At 41.4% G+C, this 20,293-nt stretch overlaps 1 protein-coding gene across 14 annotated transcripts in view; it reads left to right on the top strand.

The window, feature by feature from the left end:
- Positions 1-20,293, top strand: part of LOC139454405 (uncharacterized) — a 46,736-nt gene that overhangs the window by 15,091 nt on the left and 11,352 nt on the right. For 9 of the 14 annotated variants that reach the window (XM_071236085.1, XM_071236086.1, XM_071236089.1 and 6 more), the window contains 6 exons: positions 10,839-10,947; positions 11,737-11,882; positions 13,688-15,499; positions 18,321-18,422; positions 19,395-19,481; positions 20,198-20,251. In XM_071236085.1, coding sequence (XP_071092186.1) covers positions 10,839-10,947; positions 11,737-11,882; positions 13,688-15,499; positions 18,321-18,422; positions 19,395-19,481; positions 20,198-20,251 — 2,310 coding nt within the window. The remainder of the gene's footprint in view (positions 1-10,838; positions 10,948-11,736; positions 11,883-13,687; positions 15,500-18,320; positions 18,423-19,394; positions 19,482-20,197; positions 20,252-20,293) is intronic. The other 5 variants (XM_071236094.1, XM_071236095.1, XM_071236091.1 and 2 more) reach the window with 1 other exon arrangement.

Genomic DNA, 20,293 nt, shown 5'->3' with positions numbered 1-20,293 from the left:
CGTTAACATATTTATATGTTTTTGGAGAGCATCTTCCGCCAAAATATGTCAAATGTTCCATATCTAAATAACATCTTACCGCGCTTGTGATATCTCTAAATTTGTTTTAGTGCATCTGCCACAGCGTGTGATTAATGGTGCATGTTGGTGCACTGAGTAAACAACGCGTGTTTTGTTTACTCTCAAAGCTTACATCACTACCTGCTCTGACAATATCAAACATGCAGGTGGTGGACCTAGATAAAGCATAGTTTCAAGGTGGTTCAGATGGTCGGTACTTAAAGACTACATACACGATGCCACTGATTTACTTCTCCAAAGAAGGTGAGGTGACGTGAAATGGGGTTTAACGTCGCGTCCAAGATTATTGCACTTGTATAGCGACGTGCATGTACGTGTGTGTACTCCAAAGAAGTTAAAGAACACCCGAGTTTAACTGATTTACTATAGTAATGTCAAAGAATCGGGTGTTCTTTAACCGTTTCAGTAGTATATATTAATTATGTTGTAAAGTAACAGATGGTCATGCTGTCTGGCGCTCAGCTTTAAGGGGCTGAAACAAGGACTGATCGGCTCGGAGTCAGTATACTGTGTCTGAGTGGGGTATTCATGTTAAACTGCGGCATGGTATCTCAGTGAGCTAGCGCTATAAATCGGCATCAGTCCGGACTAGTACAAGCAGCCACACAAACACACACACGTACATGGACGTCACTATATAAGTGCAATAATCTTTGACGCGACGTTAAACCCCATTTCACCTCACAGATGGTCATGATCGCGGTACGCCCAATGTTAAACCTGGGAAAATTTGCATATGAAGTGTATATATATATATGTATTTTATTTAAACAGTGGTTCCTACAAGCTACTTGTTGATGCCTCATGAAGATCCGAAATTGATGGTCTTCGGCAACCATGCTTTCGTAAATGGCGGCAAAGGGTCATGTACCTGTAATAATTCATGAGTGCGTTAAACAACCAATCACACTTGTGTTGATGATACAAGAGAGAGCATGTACATCCCCTTTTTTTCACAGTGACAGTAGGAAGCTCACAATAGTGTGAAAGTGATATGCCGTTATGAGGCCTTCGTTTTACGAGCGAAATAGGCCTGAGTTATCCCCCTTAGATTATGACGTAATTGGTGCCAATTCAACTGGGTCCCTGTCTATTCTCAACGCAAAAGATATCAAGGACCAGTTTGCGGTAAAACAACATGGTCTACGACACACTCCGGCGCAGTGGTGACTCAGCATAACACAATTTTGGCTGGCATCTGAGATGCTAGAATCACAAAACTGTACCTACACCACGTGAAGCGGCTCTAACAAAGCATGATGACGTCATAATGTTTATCAATTGGCACCAATGACGTCATATTGCAAGGGGCATAAGCCATGGTGTTTTTGTTATGGAAATAGAACACTTGGTAAATGTGAAAAATATAAATCGTTTTAGTGCAATAAATATGTTAATTAAATATGATGTTTTTATATTTTTGTCTATGATACTTCTATGTTAACACTTTTAATGTGGAAAAAGTACAAGAAAAAATGGTTCATTTCCGTGTGAACTTGCCCTTTAACCCGAATCTGTTATACGTTCATGTTCGCACATGCTTCCAAGTGCACCAATAATACCTTTTTTTCACTATAGATCCTGTGCAACAGGTGAAGTTGTTTTGTAAAGGGCAAACGCATGGATCAGTCTACACTTTGGCCAATGTGGTACTAATTGATTCGTAATAGATAAGTGTTATTAAGTGCTGATTCAACCTTACATTCTTGCAATAAGCCAAGCGGTACACAAGCCTATCAGTTTCATTCATGATACAAACATGTAATTTGGTAAGTTCTCTGCAACTAGGAGCGTTATACTGGGTAATGCAGGTGCTTTTCCTGTAACATTCAGCCGTTCATGGGAACATTTATCGCAAAGGTTACACAAGCTGGAGATGTATCAATATAAACGTTTGCATACGCTTTTTTACGAACTGAATACAAATGTGATACTCTGGACTGTGTTAGTTTTACAAAGGCATTTCAAGTCCCATATATTAAAGGTTACCCAAATCTCATGCTTGATCGTCTGAGATATATTGCTGTCTATATGCCATAGAGATAGTGTTTGCCGCATTGCTGCAAAATCACTTTAGCCCCCGGATCATCCACAGAACTAGAATCGGCCAAGGACGGGCGTTGGGAACAGCTAATGACCCCCGCTGCCATATCTCTTGTGATAACAATTAACATAGGCCGTTGCCAAGGCCTTGTAGTCACTTTTGTAGACACAGATCCAACCAGCCTGTTTGTCAGACAAGTTAGTTTACCAGAATTTGTTTAAAATTGTATCTAGGAAAGTATCATTTTCGCGATCTTATATAACCACTTCGCAGGGAGCGCAAGATCGGACAGGTGTGTTTCAGGATTGGCAATCTGCCTAGACGACTTGCGACACGGGCTGTAAGGGAGACCTGTGTCAGATCCGACATCGACGGACGTGATTGGTCTGCCAGTTGCAAGTCAATCTTGATTCTCTGCCAATGCCAAGTGGGCCCGGTGCAGGATAATGTCAGCTGCAATAGGTTATTGGAATATTATAACAAGAGGCGGACCTTACACCGGGAGCTGGGTCTTAAACTATCCTTTCCAGCTCCGCTAGGTTCTTTAAGATCCGCTTTTGCGTAGTAGACTGTTCACAAAGAAGCTGTTCTGCTTTACAAGGAGGTGTTTTCGTCCTTTCAAGGTGGATTATAAGTTTTGAACTGCTTTTAGGTAATTATAACACATTTGTTTATATTGATTCATATAAAAACTATTTTATAATGTTGACATGTGATTGAAGAACTTGTTTTTAATCAAAAATTTATTTCTATGAGCGCTTTTTAATTTTTCCAATAATCTTGCAAAGCAAATGTGAACCAGTATTTCTTGAAGAGATCTGATCTAAGTTGTATCATATTTACATTTTTATTTTTTTACCTTATGTCTCGATTGTGTTAATACCGAAATGAGAGAAAACTAATTCTGTGCAGAATAAACTTAATGACGTCATATTTAACTTTGAAAATCGCTGTCTGAACTTGTCTTAACTTTAAGTTTAGAAATAAAATATGAAAATCATGGTAAATATGAATTAATAATGTCAAATTAAACCCAATTCTCTTAATGACCATGCTAATTCATTATGCATGAATATGTATTCATATCATAGATGTATTTAATATGAATACCTGCAACAATCTTCATAACCAAACAAAACGCCGAACGAGACCGGCAAAGACAAGTGTACATTGAACGGCAAGGTGTTTGCAGGTGAATAACTTCTTAAACACAATGGTTTCATGTCTGGTATCACATGGCAACCTAAAAGAAACCCAGCCCTTTCCCCTGATTCCTGCATTAGATGCAGATGGGCATTGCCCTTAACAGCGCCATCTGCTCCCTGCTCTGACGTCAATGTTGTCGTCACTACTCAGAGAATGTTCTGATACAGGTAGTTCTATATCTCTGTTGGTTGGGCGATATTTACCGACAGTGCATGAAGGGAGACCTTTTCATTTCATTTCATTATTTCACAGAGGCTTAAAAGCAAATACTACGTAACTAGACAATGGATTAATTACGAATTGTTTTTTGGTCCCGTCCATTTGCATTATATAGGCTGTTTTGTGCCTATAACGAGCTACGGTTATAACGAACTAAAACTAGTGGCACTCTTAGTTCGTTGTAACCGTAGTTGACTGTCTTTCAATTCTGTTGGGCTTCCCCAAAGTGGTAAAAGTGTGCAACATATGCCACTTTGGGCCTTCTCTGCACCTTCAGCTGCCACGTCGTGATATACTCTCCAAACTGATGTTTAACCAACCCAAGAAAGCTCTATATATATCGCTTACCGTTAAACTTTCCTTAGACCACAGGACAATCCTTTGGATACAGGATCGCCTGTGGTAGAGCATCGTAGACACGGGAGCATGCTCTACATAGAGCGTGATGGCAAGTGCGGACTCTGAGAATGATTCACCAGATGAAGCTGTGCTAGGCTTTGAAAAACTACTTTGCAGATACTTAATGTATTTATGGATTGAGTTACCTCTGTTTATCTTCACGTCAGGTACAACGTTGCCGTCATGATGTTTCAGTTCCTTAGATGCTAGGCTTAGTCTCTGAAAATATTGAATTTTTGATAGAAACAAACAACTCCATTTAAACATGAAAAGGAGCCCTGTAAGATGGAAATTCTAAACTTGCTTCATTTATAAGTATAGTTTTAGAGTAAGTGCTGGGCGTAAGGGAAAATAATATGGTTCGGGGACTGTGACACAGACTATTTTGATGCTTGATCATTAGTTTATCGGACGCTCAGTGTACACTATGATACAAGTTTGGTGGAGTGACCTGGCGGTTAAAGTGTTGGCTCGTCACACCGAAGACCGCGTTCGAATCCCAGCAAAGGTCCAACATGGGAAGTCCATTCTTTGGGTCATCCGCCGTTATATGACTAGAGTAATGCAGGGTAAAACTTCACTCGTTCGCTTATTTGGCCATGAATTCTAAACCTAACCAGGGTGGTAGGGTAGCCTAGTAGTTAAAGCGTCGCTCGTCAAGCCGAAGACCCGAGTTCGATTCCCCACATGGGTACAATGTGTGAAGCCCATTTCTGATGTCCCCCACCGTGATATTGCTGGAATATTGCTAAAAGCGGCGTAAAACAATACTCACTCACTAAACATGTTATCGTGGAAAGTTCGTTTAATTCAACTCACTTATGCTGCGCTACTAGGAAGAATCACGTGTGTGCAGGACTTTGCCAGTGCAAAGATCTACGAGACACAAATACCTGAGTGATAAGACCATTTGGCGTTACACTAAATCCCTTGGCTTGAAACATAAGACAGTTTAAATTTAGCCGTTTACTCAGTTTGCCATAACTTAAGTTTCATTTGTCTACTCGTTGCGCGTAACAACAACAGTTGCAGCAGAATCCCCGTACGCTGAAGAGAGTGGATATATTTATACCCGCTGATTACCTAGACATTGCATTTGGGGGATAGTTTGGGACGCGTCGACATTTCACCAATTCTCGTTTCTTCCTAGGGACTATCTAGACATGGTTAACAGCTGCACCCTTTATGGCTCGACACACACTCATTGGTATCCCTAACGTCGAGACTGAAATGGTCATGATGTGATTATCGAATGCAACACTGGACGGACATGCTCATCCCTTAGTACCCTACACTCTTCAGTTTCGTATGTCCGTGTGTGGGCTACACAGATCTTTTTTTTTAAGAAGACATATCTCTGACCGGATGTGATCGAAACACCCCACCTAGTGGCAGATATATATGTCATATTGAATATCATGTTCATTTTCAGAAGAGATTCAGGTTTAGAATTGTCCGCAGCAACCCATGCTGGTCGTAGAGGCGACCAAATGGATCGGGTTGTTTGACTGGGTGCCATGGTTGACATCGTGTCATTGTAGCCGAGAACGTGGAACTGGACGAAAAGTATCAGTCACTTGTTTGTTTGGTCCAGACTCGATTATTACACAGGCCGCCGTCATATTGCTATAATATTGTTGACTGCGGCGATTAACAACAGACAAACAAGCAAAACCGAATTATCCCAAGAAAACACCGAACTTAACATCATTACAATGTAATTAATACTTAATACAGTTCAATATCCTTAGTCCAAAATTCGTCATAATTCAGCATAATTAAACCATCAAATTCCGTAAAGCAACGTTTCCACGAAAATAGTCCAGATTACTAATAGAGAGCAGGGAGTGTTCATGTGTATATGTAATTCCAGACTATCGAGGTTCAAATGTACACAGTGTCGCGCGTGCTGATATTCCACAGAAACAACATGTGGCGTGGCCTTGGAAGTTGCTAGAATACACACAGTAATTCCTTCAAGTTCCGCTTTGCACTTTCAGTCTCCGATTCACTGATAAGTCTATGGTCTATCTGTATGTTATTTTTCTCGGTTTGGGCTGATGCGCTCTTTGCCAGTCTGAGAGGTTAATAATAGCCCCCTTGTTATTGTGTGCACGGAGGTGCTTCTTCAAGTCTTTATATGTACCGTGTTCGTCGCTGAAGGCACAGCCACAGATGTTACCTGCTAACCTTGGAGCCCAAAATGCTGAATAGAAATACGTGTCAAGATCCATTAAATCAAGCCACTTTGCCTGCAAACTTTATCTTTATCATTAGTTTGTTTCTTGTTTAACGCCGCACTTAACAATATTCCAGGTATATGACGGCGGTCTGTAAATAATCGAGTTTGGACCAGACTTTCCAGTGATTTACATCATTGGCATAGATCCACGCAATTGAGATACGATGACATGCATCAACCAAGTCAGCGAGTCTGACCACCCGATACCTTAAGTCGCCTCTGATGACAAGCCTAGTCGCTTTTTACGGCAAGCATGGGTTGCTGAAGACCAGTTCTACCCCGAATCTTCAAAGGGGATGTTTTGTATATTATAGGTTAGCTGATGTTGAAGCTATTCTGTAAGAACTATGTGAACAGAGATTCTTTCGCAATTAATATTTTAATTAGAAATGACTATTGCAATTGGTATTTTATTCTCTTATGACCATATCCCACTTCAATGTAATGAAATGCTGTGAAATATCTTTAAATATGTAATGCCTATCAAACAATTTATCTTTAAATATTGTTGATAGGAAACTATATAAATACATTTTTACATAGATCATATCAAATAAGTAATATCTCTGCTGTAGGCAACCAGAAACACCATGCACAGTGGGGAGGAGGGGGCACATTTGAATTTTCGTAGGTAAAATATTTAGTGTATAAGAAGATTGTTATCACAGAAAAAGCTTTGCTATAAAGATGTTTATCTCGCTCTAACGCTGAGGTATTCTACAAGTCTACGTCAGAAATCCTCTGAAGTACGCTCTTGCTATATCTACCTATCCGTTTCCATGGCAACCTTACAAGCGCGCGTTCGTGGAGCTCTTCTCCTATCTATCACTGTATTGAGATGAGCGCAGCTAAATTAGGCTCTTCCTGTATGGGTGCTGTGTTTCTACGAGGAATGCGGCGTGTGTCAGGGGTATCGGGTTTCATCCTACTCCAGCTTCGCACGTGGGTCTTGCCACATTCTGACGGATTCCGGAATGAAGTTTCTGGATTGAAAAACTCAGACCGGTTTCAAAAGTTTAGTGATGACTTTGACGTTCATGTCAGGAAAATAATTTTTATTGTGGGGGAACGAAAGTATTTTGAAAAAAATAGTTGTATATTTTATTAATCGTGGTTTCAATTTCCATTGATTCATACTTTAGGATAGGGATATATTGTATCACCTCAACATTCAAGAGTAGAAATATATTTCCTACATGCATGTCTGAAATTATATGTGACGACAAGTTACATTTTGTATACACCTGCAGTCCAAACAATACAACGTAATGTGTTATTTTAAAGAAGCTACACCCAAATATATATTATCCTTTAGTCATTAAAGAGGGACCATTGTCAACGAGATGGATCTCACTTCTCATTTCCTGTAAATGTCTAAACATCGTCACTTGTACCATGTTATCAGGCAAATCATTAAAAGATTGGTCTGCATAAAAAAACTTGTTAACACACACACACACACACACACACACACACACACGCACACTTAACCTGACACACACGCACTTGAAGCAGGATGCGGTTATAAATATGATATTAGTTATGTGGGCGGTTAGATAGACCATTGGTTCAATGCCCCTAATATGTTAACTGCCTGTTGTGGCTGTTATTACCATATTAATTATGTGGGCGGTTAGATGGACCATTGGTTCCACGCCCCTACCTGCCTGATGTGCTTATAAATATCACATTAGGTATGTGGGCGATTAGATAGACCATTGGTTCCATGCCCTTAATATGTTATCTGCCTGATGTGGATATAAATATCATAATAGTTATGTGGGCGGTTAGATAGACCATTGGTTCAATGCCCCTAATATGTTAACTGCCTGTTGTGGTTATTAATACCATATTAGTTATAAGGGCGGTTAGATAGACCATTGGTTCAATGCCCCTAATATGTTAACTGCCTGTTGTGGTTATTAATACCATATTAGTTATATGGGCGGTTAGATAGACCATTGGTTCCATGCCCCTCATATGTTAACTGCCTGATGTGGCTATAAATATCCTATTAGTTATATGGGCGGTTAGATAGACCATTGGTTCCATGCCTCTAATATGTTAACTGCCTGAACCCCATTTTTGGTATGCCCGCCGTAAATATGCTGGAATGTTACCCAAAGCAGGTTCAAACTCTACTCGAAAACTCACTCCCTCACATTCCAACTTCCGCCTGCCACGCACACTCCACAGCTGTACGACAAGACCTGTGAATAGTTGTACAGAATCTGCTCAGTCAGCAAATGTTGCTGCAGTGCCAGAGATTCCTCTGACATAGTTGCCCTCGCGCAGACCGTTTACTGCCGTTGCTGATTACGGAAGTGTATATGGTGTTGCTGCAAAGTTGTGTTGTGAAAATACTGTTTGTTTGTCACCTTGGGGTCCTTTTCACTGGGGGCGGTCGGGTAGCCTAGTGGTTAAAGCGTTCGCTCGTCACGCCGAAGACCCTGGTTCGATTCCCGACATGGGTACAATGTGTGGAGCCCATTTCTGGTGTCCCCCGCCGTGATATTGCTGGAATATTGCTAAAAGCGGCGTAAAACCATACTTACTCACTCACTCACTCCTTTTCACTGTTGTAATTATATTTCATAAGAATTTGCAATATTGGGGCGATGGTGGTGGTGGAGTTGATGCGATCGTTTGTATGTGAAAGAAATACTTTCATATGTTTCATCAAAAAAAAGAAATTGTTCTCTCGACAAAAGTGAAAACAATGTATACTACTCAAAGGAACAAAGGAAGGATGTGTGTTGCAATGCCCACCAGCCATAACCGATTGACTGTAGTTATATGAAAAAACAGCGAGTGTTCCTTAACACCTATGAGTAGTATCGATTGTTCGGTTCATCTTTTAACAAAAGAAAATTGCGTGTTTTGACGAAGTGACCGAAACAGTATTCTGTTTCTAAATATTAAATGGTGGCTCCCCTTTGACTTTGAATAGGTGCACAGTTGTGATGAACATTCCAAACGCGTGTGGCTTGTCTGCAATGGGCCTGTTAACGATAGAAACCTACCCAGGGGCAGCCAACAAAGGGAAGATAACTGGGAACACTTTCTTGGAGGTCGATGTATTCCATGCATTTGAAACTAAACACTAATTGAATAGTAGAAACTGTTTATTAACACGTTAACCTACTAATTCAAGACTGATATCACCTACATTAATTGAAAATAATCTCATTGCAAAGGTATATCGCATAAAACAGACATATGTTTTTTATGAGTTAATGCTTTAATGTATACAATTAAATTGAATGAATATACAATTGACTCTCATTATTTGGAGAAAATATGGATGATCTTGGGTATACCCACCTCTACTATAACCCCTCTGTGACCTGTTCTTGGGTATAACATCTGTACTATAACCCCTGTATTACCTGGGTATACCCGCCTATTATAACCCATGTGTTACCTGTTCCTGGGTATACACGCAAGTACTATAACACCTTTATTATCAGTTCCTGGGTGTACCGGCCTACTATAACACCCTTTATTATCTGTTCCTGTGTATACCCGCCTATTATAACCCCTGTATTACCTGTTCCTGGGTATACACGCAGGCACTATAACCCCTGCATTACCTGTTCCTGGGTATACACGCAGGCACTATAACCCCCGTATTACCTGTTCCTGGGTATACACGCAGGCACTATAACCCCTGCATTACCTGTTCCTGGGTATACACGCAGGCACTATAACCCCTGTATTACCTGGTTCCTGGGTATACACGCAGGCACTATAACCCCTGTATTACCTGTTCCTGGGTATACACGCAGGCACTATAACCCCTGTATTACCTGTTCCTGGGTATACACGCAGGCACTATAACCCCTGTATTACCTGTTCCTGGGTATACACGCAGGCACTATAACCCCTGTATTACCTGGTTCCTGGGTATACACGCAGGCACTTTAACCCCTGTATTACCTGGTTCCTGGGTATACACGCAGGCACTATAACCCCTGCATTACCTGGTTCCCTGGTATACACGCAGGCACTATAACCCCTGTATTACCTGGTTCCTGGGTATACACGCAGGCACTATAACCCCTGTATTACCTGTTCCTGGGTATACACGCAGGCACTATAACCCCTGTATTACCTGTTCCTGGGTATACACGTAGGCGCTATAACCCCTGTATTACCTGGTTCCTGGGTATACACGCAGGCACTATAACCCCTGTATTGCCTGGTTCCTGGGTATACACGCAGGCACTATAACCCCTGTATTACCTGTTCCTGGGTATACACGCAGGCACTATAACCCCTGTATTACCTGTTCCTGGGTATACACGTAGGCGCTATAACCCCTGTATTACCTGGTTCCTGGGTATACACGTAGGCGCTATAACCCCCGTATTACCTGGTTCCTGGGTATACACGCAGGCACTATAACCCCTGCATTACCTGGTTCCTGGGTATACACGCAGGCACTATAACCCCTGTATTACCTGGTTCCTGGGTATACACGCAGGCACTATAACCCCTGTATTACCTGGTTCCTGGGTATACACGCAGGCACTATAACCCCTGTATTACCTGGTTCCTGGGTATACACGCAGGCACTATAACCCCTGCATCACCTGTTCCTGGGTATAAACGCAGGCGCTAAAACCAATGTATTACCTGTTTCAGAGCACAAGGGGCCACTCCGTTCTGCGCAGAGGGACGTTCGGTGCCACCCCTAGACGTGTGTACAGCGACGCCTTTGCCCCTGAGTATATACCACGCAGGCTTGGATACGGTAAATAAAAAGCGACAAAGCCCTTTCCATAATAACAAGAAATCTCTGCTTAAAACGAAAGTTCACTGTACCACTTCGTCTGTAGCAATAGCATCGTTCTGGATCCACGTGTGAGCTACCGAGAATATGAAAAAACGCTTCACTATCGTGTGCCTTCCCTTAGGGACCGGCCAATTTGGGTGAGGGGAATTTGGGATTTTGTATGGAGGTTAGATATTTTTTTTAGTTACAGATATATATTTTTTAATCAAGTTCATGAGTCTTTCTTTTTTTAAATAAGAAAGAAAAATACTTTTATTGTGACTACCAATTTCATTTTTTTTCAAAAGCATTTGCAGGACAATTTCATTTTTGGGGAAAAAATAGTAAGTCTTGTCAAGAACATGTCATCAACAAAGGACACTGATAGATGCATTCGACACACAGCAATCAATAAGTCTACTCAGACAATATCAGTATGAATCCATAATGAACGTGACTTTCAGATTGCGCTATTTAATGGGCAGTCGTGACCTCACATTAATCTTTCACAATATCAAATAATATACCGAACTTCTTTTGTCATAAAAAAAGTTTTTCTAAAGACATCGGCCGTCATGATGTATGAACTTTGTGCGGAGGAATCTTGCGTTATGCATGGCTTGCAGTGCTGGACTACTTTATTTCTTTCTGGGGAATCTTGTAGGTAACGGAATGAGTCGAGTGGAGCTGAATGATATGTGTTTTGCAAACAAATTTCAACTGTCATGAAAATGTTTTTGACATCTTAATACAACAATCTGTATTCAGAGAGCACAGCAGAGGAGTACGCTCTTGGCAGTGCCGTCACTAACGCCACATCATATTCTGACGCTTCCCTGTACGACACTTACGACACTGCCAACAGGTCACGAGGGCGGGACCAGACTCTTCTGCAAAACGCCACAGCAGCCATCGTGAGTTACCTCCCTTTATCCGCCATTTTCCTACACTGCCAATTCCAACATTCTTGTCGCGATTGAAAAACGATTTCACATTGATGCTTTTGGGTTAAGAATGTTTGAACCGAGTTTTGAAGAGACACAAAGCGTGTGGTGCTTACACAGTAGCGAGGCACTTCTTCAACAGCTTCTAGGCTTCATGTGGACTAGAAATATTACAAGATATTGTTTTACAGTCCATATTATAAAATGTGTACCACCTTTACTTCAATGAAGAATATATTTGAATGTGATTCTAAAGCTTATGAAACAACGACAAAAATAACGAAAGGAAACAAAAATAGCTTGTATGTCGGTTATAATAATTATCTCAAATTCATTTTATATTCTTAAGTTAATCTTGAAACTTTGTACTTTGCCTTCAATGTTTACTTGATCATTTAGATCATTGTAATATATGAAATGATTTTGAATCCAGATTTAGTTTTTACAGTTTGTGATTTTGTATTGGTCTTATTCACCATGATTTGTGTACAGGGCTGTGCCCGGTTGATGTGTTCATGCCGTGGGTCTTCCCCTTACATACATGAAACTTCATACCTGAAAATTAACTATTATTTTTATCCTTTAATCCTCAATGACATCAATCTGGAGTATAGAGGACTCAGGTAATTTCCGTGAACACTACGTGAAGTTATATTTCGATAGTCAATCAATAACATGTGAGAATGATTTTTAATCATATAGTATCCCAACCAGAAGGAGTGTGCGTGATCCCATGACTCCCCGAATAAACTCCATAACATTCCGTTTCAGATACATGCTTTACGTTCCATATTTTTATGAATATTATTGCAGTAATTACAAAAATGCAACTATATATGTAAGAGGTATATCTTTTTTTACATATACTCATTTAAAGGTTCTTTATGTTGTGTATGACAAAATATACATATAAGTTAACACATGTTGTCGTTAGATATATAGTCTATGAATATTACAATGTTGTCTGTAGATCTTTTGAATGATTGATCTGAAACGAAATTTATAACATGGTGCACAGTCCCTATTCCTTTAGCACATATATTGGTAATTCATCATATTCTGGCTTGTCGATATAATAATCTACTGCATGGTCTTTGTGTTTCGATAGTACAATGAAGACGAATAGCGATGACTATTAGAATTTGAGTATTTGCAGAAACGGGGTTAAAACGCAATTAATTTAAATCAACAACATCTTTGTTGACCAATATTATTACTGAATGCATTGATGATTATAAATCTAAAACGTCAACGCCAAAGAATAATTAGTTTCAATTATTTGCCGAAACGGATTTCATTGGGCGTTAAAGGTCAAATTATATAAATGGATCACTAAAAATCAGTGATGACAACAGGTGCTCGCGAAAGCATGTACCCAACACCTGCGTTTCTGCAAATCCTTTAGACTTATGCCAGATGATATTCCTCATCTTTAACATCATCGACATTGTCAATAGGCACTGGCGAACACACATATACACACACGTCATTTGTACCGTCATGTGTTACAAGATCATGCCATTCTGGGCCAAGGTAACTGTTCCATACAAGTAGCCATATTCCGTCCTATAGTCTTTTTTGTCGCATATCCAATAACCTCATTAGACACTACAACCTACAACCCAATGCTTCTCATGTTTTATTTATGTAGATAGTGATTTTCCTTTGATTTGCCCTTAGTCCAACTAGTTCCATCACCCAGACCATACATTCTATATAATTTAGACCAGGGCAAAGTAAGTTGTATCTAAGGTGTCCCTTCACTATTCATGCAGCCCCCGTCGACAAACTCGCCGCTGATGGCCTCGCCTAGCCGGACAGCCAGCGCCCTTCCCGGGAGGCGTTTTCTATCACGACCTATCACTCGTTCCTTCTCCCCCGACATTGATGACACGCCGGTGTCATCCAGTAAGACAAGTTACTCACTCCCCACCTCACACCTTCAAGCCAGCGCACCTCCTCGACCAAATGTAACTCCCACCGTCAGTAAATACGCCAGGAACAGTAGTTTAGGCAACACCGCCAGTAGGATAGCCTCTCTCAAAAGTACTTATGATAGCAGTTCTTCCGGTGTGTTGCCAGACAGTTCATCCACTCGGCTTCTAGGAGGGTACATTCCTCGCACTTTGTACCGTTCTGGATCTCCCTTAGGTAGTGGGACGACGACTCCCCTTTATCAATCGCCATATCTAGGCTCGAAGAGGCCTACCTACAAATTAGCATTTGACAGTGGATCTACCACTCCCACATATAGACCATCAGCATATACAGAGACCACAAAGCTGCTCGGAGGGTATGTGTCACCCAGATTTGCCTACAGGACAGTCAGTGTGTCGCCATATGCTAGTGGCACACAGTCTCCCGTGTACCTGTCCTACAGTTCCCGACCTGGAACACGGCTACTTAGTGGGTACATCCCTTCCAGACGCCTGACATTGTCGCCATCAGTGTCACCGTATGCTAGCGGCACGCAGACTCCCGTCACATACACAGCTGGCACCCCTCTGACTACATATGACAATTATTATGTGAATGAACCTGATTACCCAGAACTGACCACCACGAGACGTCGGCCAAAGGTCTTGGGGACCAAGAGACGAGTTGGCAACTATATGGACAGACTTAAAAGAAAGCGGGCAGGACAAAGGGGATCATCAAAGTACTGGCCTTACTATGACGTAGACGACATCACGTCAGAGGCAGGGGATATCCTCAGTGAGACGGAATCCATACCAGATTACTATGGTACAGCCAATGCTACCCACTGGGACGATGAGGGAGCTGCTGGGGGAAGGTACATAAGTTACCTGGATAATGAAGATGACAGTTACATGGACGAGCCTGATGAGTATGTACCCTTCAAACCGAGGAGAAGGCTTGAATCTCCCGGAGTTCTAGAACTAGCCCCCTATGAGAACACCCCTCCTGCACCAGAGCTCCCACTTGTATCCACACTCCCATATCTTCCCAAAATCAGCTCAGATATTGGTTCAAAGGGAAGTGATTTGTATTTGAATTCCATTGTGTCATCATCCGCTGCTCGTGCAAGGACCGCTTTCAAAAACAATGGCTTTGGCAACTATGATAATGCTAGCTTAGTGCTAAGCGTGGAAGGAGATGTGGTGTCCCCCAATACCGGCGGCCGATATGGATTTAAATACTACCACCCACCAGTCCCAATTGTAGGCAGAGGATTGGGAACAAGCGTACTTGGCCTTCCCTCGCCAAGTTCCTCGATAGTGGACAGTTTCTTTGGGACCTATGTGAACAAGCTGCGAGATATTCGTGCCGATTTCCGCAGCAGACTTGATAGTAGGGTTTCACCTAGAACGGTACCATCTGCATACAGAGAGATTGGAACTTACACTCCTAGCAAGCCGACAGATAACTTCCTCCCGTACACATCCTTCAGAAAACGCCTTCAGGGGGGCACAACACAACGTGTTGACGTCATTGAGCTTCCTGTCAGCGAGCGTGTGTTGCCCTCAGAGACGCTGTCTCTCACTTTACCTGAAACGGCATCTGCGAATGACAAGGACAAACGTGACAGTTATAAGCTTACTGTTCTTGATAAGATCAAAATCAAGGTAATGTGTTCTGCCCGTAGTCTAGCCAAGCCTATGGACATGCTCTGTCTCCCTTTCTGCTCCTAGTGAATGGCTGGCTGATGCTTCACCCAATGTAGTGGCTATTCCGGTTCTTTCTCTTACTTGCTAGTTCCTGTGTATGACTCTGGCTGCTAAGTGGATGCTAACGGTTTTAACCTACTCTCCTAGATAGAGGAGAGCTGCGCGCATTACATCTCCCCTCAGACAGGTGTGTTGCTAACTAGGAATAAACCAACTAACTAGGCTTACATTCTTTCCTCCCTACTCACAAGCACTGACATCAGTAGAGAGGCTGGTCTGGCACTAAATGACGGTGGGTTGCCTGAATGCTAACTAGATATCGGTTAAGAACATGAAGGAACACCAATCAATCTTGATGAACACGGTTTCATCAAAAAACAAATTCTAAAAAACAACCAGGTCCAAACTCCCAAGCTTCACTAGGTTTGTAGATTATGTAGACCATCTTTAATTTGCAGCTCTTGTGTTTTTTCCACTCCTTCCATGATCTTTGTGCCCTCCCTTCCTCGCAGGTATCCAGTGAGGCATACGCTACACCCAAGTCTTCTGTCGCAGCGAGAAGGGTTGCACGAAAAGCCAACCAACAAACTGCCAAACCACAAGCCAAACCTATCCTATACCGGAATGAGGTAGCTAGCTATCCTTACGCATCAGTTCCCGCCTACTATACGCCTAGACCTAGAGTCGTTCTAATTCAAGTCGCAGGTCCGGGGAGTGGGTATTACGTGCTACCCGTTGGTCCTCGGGTGCGCGCCCCACAGTACGTTGCTGACAGAGAGCCACGCTCTTCGAATGTTGTTAGAGAGTATGGGCGACAACCTGTCGTGGTTCGGGAGCGAGCAGTGGCTTCCTCTGTTTTCACATATTATGCCACACCAAAACGCGCGAAAGTTCCTCCTCGCTATCGACTCCGCTCTCTGCGGTCTGCATATGCCACTTATAGAAAACCAAGAAGAGCAAAGGTGACGTGTAGTTACTGTTTGGCTGTTCCTTAGTTCAGTTCGTTCGCTGTTGGGTTAATTTGGCAAGCATATTTGAGTTCATGCTATCATTGGTTCCCGTAGTATCCTCGGAACGTCAAAACCCTATTCAAAATTTGTGCACAAGAGAACCCTTGCTCTTTTTACACGGCTTCCCGTAGGATCATAACTGCTTCCGCTTTTGTCACAATAATGGTTCAGCTTCCGCCCAATAACAAATATTCGCATATGTTGGCATTACTTACATCATGTTGAAGCTTGCATTCTTCAAGGGTTAAACTATTGAACAGCCAGTGGCATATGCTGCTCTTTCTCTACTAATGCCACGTGGCATGCGACAATTGGCTAAACTGTTACTGTCCTTCATGTTCTTAATATTACAGCCAGACTTGGATTCGTTCATGCTAATGCTTGATCCTTTTTACAGTTCATTGTTTTCAGCCTAGTAATCAATTCACCCAGCATGCCATTTTCAAGATGGCCGCCACCTTTGGTACTTACAGCATTGTTGGCATGTGGAGCGGACATGAGGAGACCGCATGAACTATAAGTTACAAGTCAGGTGACCCTTCAAGGGTGGCTATCTGACTTCTCTGACAGACCGGTCGTTGATCCTAAAACTCACATTTAAGTTTAGATCTGGCGTTTTACAGTTCCACTAAACATCCAACATCTAAACGTGTCAACGAGAGAAGTCTGCATGCTTCCCATTAAGGCACCTGCTCGTAGCATGTCAGTTCGTGTGACAGCGTTAGTCGTTGTGTATTTAACACCATTAGCTTGGGTATGCCTCACCCGCCTGTGTCACTAACATACATCAGCCAGCCTCTTTGTCAGAATGCTTCTGTATGAACGTACTGTTTCTTGCACTTGTTTTCAGTGTCTTGATAAGGTAATACGTCTGTATAACAACTTTGGTATATTTAAAGTGTACATAAGCAGTAATGAAGAAATGAAGTATTTGATTATAATGATTCAATCTTATAACGTATTTATTGCATTAATATTTTAATTCTGTTCCGTTATTTTATTGATTAATGCATCATTTTTGTAAGATTTTAAAAGAAAAATGTTCCATTTAACCAATTTTGTACACCTTTATTTTTGTTCACCGGGTGAGGCATTTCCTTGTAGACACTGGGTCACAGTAATGCGAAGAAAACTTGCCATCAGCAGTCTCGATGACTCACTACATCCATAACTCTACATATCACTCGCTTTGGTTGTGATAAAACATAAATAGTGTCATATTCGAAATCATTGATGGTGCCCCAAACACAAATTTATGAATGTTTAAGTGATTCTTCTGGGAGTCCACAATTACATAAGATTTATACATTAATCGCCCAATCTGCAGTTACTTCTTTGTCAACTCATTCAACTGATATAAGGTACACGTTAAGAACTTGGTGAAACTAATCTGCTTTAACCATTACATTAAAGATGTTCTGATCTCGTGTGGATATTGAAACTGTCAATAAAACACATTCTACATGTACATAGTGACAATCATTCCACGTATGCCACTCAACGTTTGTTGGGGATAATCTACTACCCTATGTTCCACCAATCTGATAATGCATATGTTCTATGTATGCTACTCAACGTTTGATATGGATAGTCTACTATTCTAAGAGACACCAAACTGATTGGGTAAACGGTATGACATATCTCCGTATCACATGTTGAGTAGTATATATGTCATCATTCCTACGACTGCGCCTTGGTGTCAAGTTTTCAACACTGCTGTGGCCCACCTTATCCTGCCTTCGAATTTCATTCATTTGCTTTTCATACAGGCGGCAATTGTTGCAAGCAAAGTTGAAGTTGAGCCCAGGAGGAAAAGGCCACGTTCTAAGTTCGCCGCAGACAAATTGCGAACCACTCGTGCAAGAGGCGAGGTAAAAACCCGTCCATTTGTAAGTGTGACCTTGGACGCCGGCGACCTTGGAGCCGAAAGGTCACGTGATGCATGGTCTTTGACACGATTGGTTGAAGGAACTGCCAGTAGATAATAGACGTTTCTGTTCTTATTTAATATGAATATTGAAAGTAGTAAATAAGAATAGAAATGGCGTGTATTTTTGTTATCGTTACGTGAATTGTTTTAGTCAGCGATGTAAAAAGCGAGTAAAATATACCCAGTTTATTATATAAGAGAACATATGGTTGTTCTGTGAAAACCCTCCAGTCGGAACGTGCATGTACCTAAAGATTTCTGCTTTGACAATTGGCTTATTCACTCCTTGATGTGACACTGCACAGCACAATCAAAACCAAAGATTAGTTCATGAAAAATGTAGTTCCTTGCGAAGTATAAAGCCTTAACCTTTGACTGGCTAACACAAACCAGGCCCTCTGATCTTCCAACACAGGTTTCACATATAGTCAAGGACGTAACTGACTTCAATCAATGAATAACAACAAAAAATTATTCCCATTTTGAGGAAAATTTTACAAATGAAGATCAGTTCATGTAGGAATAATGATGTATGTTCCATATAATATATTATATATCCATATATTGTTAGAAGGCTTTCTGTAATTATTTGGTTTATGGATACGCCGACCCACATTTCACACATGGGGTATGAAACTGCCGCCTGTTTTCTTCCCACAGCATGTTGCCTCGTTTACGTAATGAAAACAGTGTCAAAGCTGGCCAGTTGGGGGAGAGGGAACCCTTTCACTCGATCTTTCCTTGTTTTCTTCTCTATATAGATCGCCTATCAAGAATATCTTCTTGAAAATATTTGGGGTGAAATGTCTGTAAACCAAGAATTAGAGCAAGGCTTTGCACTCGTCTAGTAGTAGTAATTTGGCACGTGTGTTGCAACGTGAACCTTAATGTTCAAATATCTTGATTTCAACAGTTACCTCAATTAGAACTGAGGGAAAGTCCAAACAAACTGGATCAAAGTTTAGATCTCCCTCAATTGAGACGATCGTTGTTTCTGCAGGTATGTTGAAACAAATGTAAAGCATGTCCCATATATTACTTCCATAGTTACCGCTCAGTTCGTGACTCGATCACCTCGTGAATAGCATCCCCAGTCCACTGCATCTCCCATCACGTCCCAATTAATTACCTTCAAAATAGATTACCGAGAACCCAGTGTGTCAATAACAAGCTGTGTACGAAACTTTCTAATCAATGAAGGCCACCTTCAATAACACCTCTGCAGTGGTCTCTTCTCTCTGTCTCACGAATCATGTCTTTAAGAACAAGCACTCAACAAGCACTGAACAAGCCAAAGATTAGATGACAATTAAAATGGTTTTGAGATCATTATGGTCACTGTTGGGTTTTCAGGAGTAAACCTTTAAAATAAAAGCGACAAAACCCTTTCCATAATCAAAAGAATATATGCTAAAAGCAGAGCTCATTTACGATTCCGACGATATGAAACTATGAATGTAAGAAACGGGATATGAGAATGAATAAATTCGGAAAATAAAATAAACAAGTTATGTTTTTATGTTCTATTTGTTTATGTGCTTATTAGTGGTCATGACATTCATTTCTTTCACATCTTCTTCCTCGTTATCCAATCAACATATGCAATCCTACAGGCAGTTCCTTCTCAATCATTATGTCTGAATTTGCACTGTCACGTGACAAGATACCTTCACCTCGCCGAGTCAGCACATACGCACCGACTGTATTATGTTTCAGGAAAGTGTGTACCCCCAGGTGACCTCTGGACTCTCCGCCTCTAGACCACCACTGGTATGTCTCTTTCAATGTGTGTTTATCCATTCATGACGCATA

Source organism: Haliotis cracherodii, unplaced genomic scaffold (assembly GCF_022045235.1).
Source record: "Haliotis cracherodii isolate W230 unplaced genomic scaffold, xgHalCrac1.p SCAF_10, whole genome shotgun sequence".
NCBI classification, from domain to species: domain Eukaryota; kingdom Metazoa; phylum Mollusca; class Gastropoda; order Lepetellida; family Haliotidae; genus Haliotis; species Haliotis cracherodii.
The sequence above is the reverse complement of the archived record's forward strand: the minus strand, read 5'-3'. Positions and strand labels throughout refer to the sequence as shown.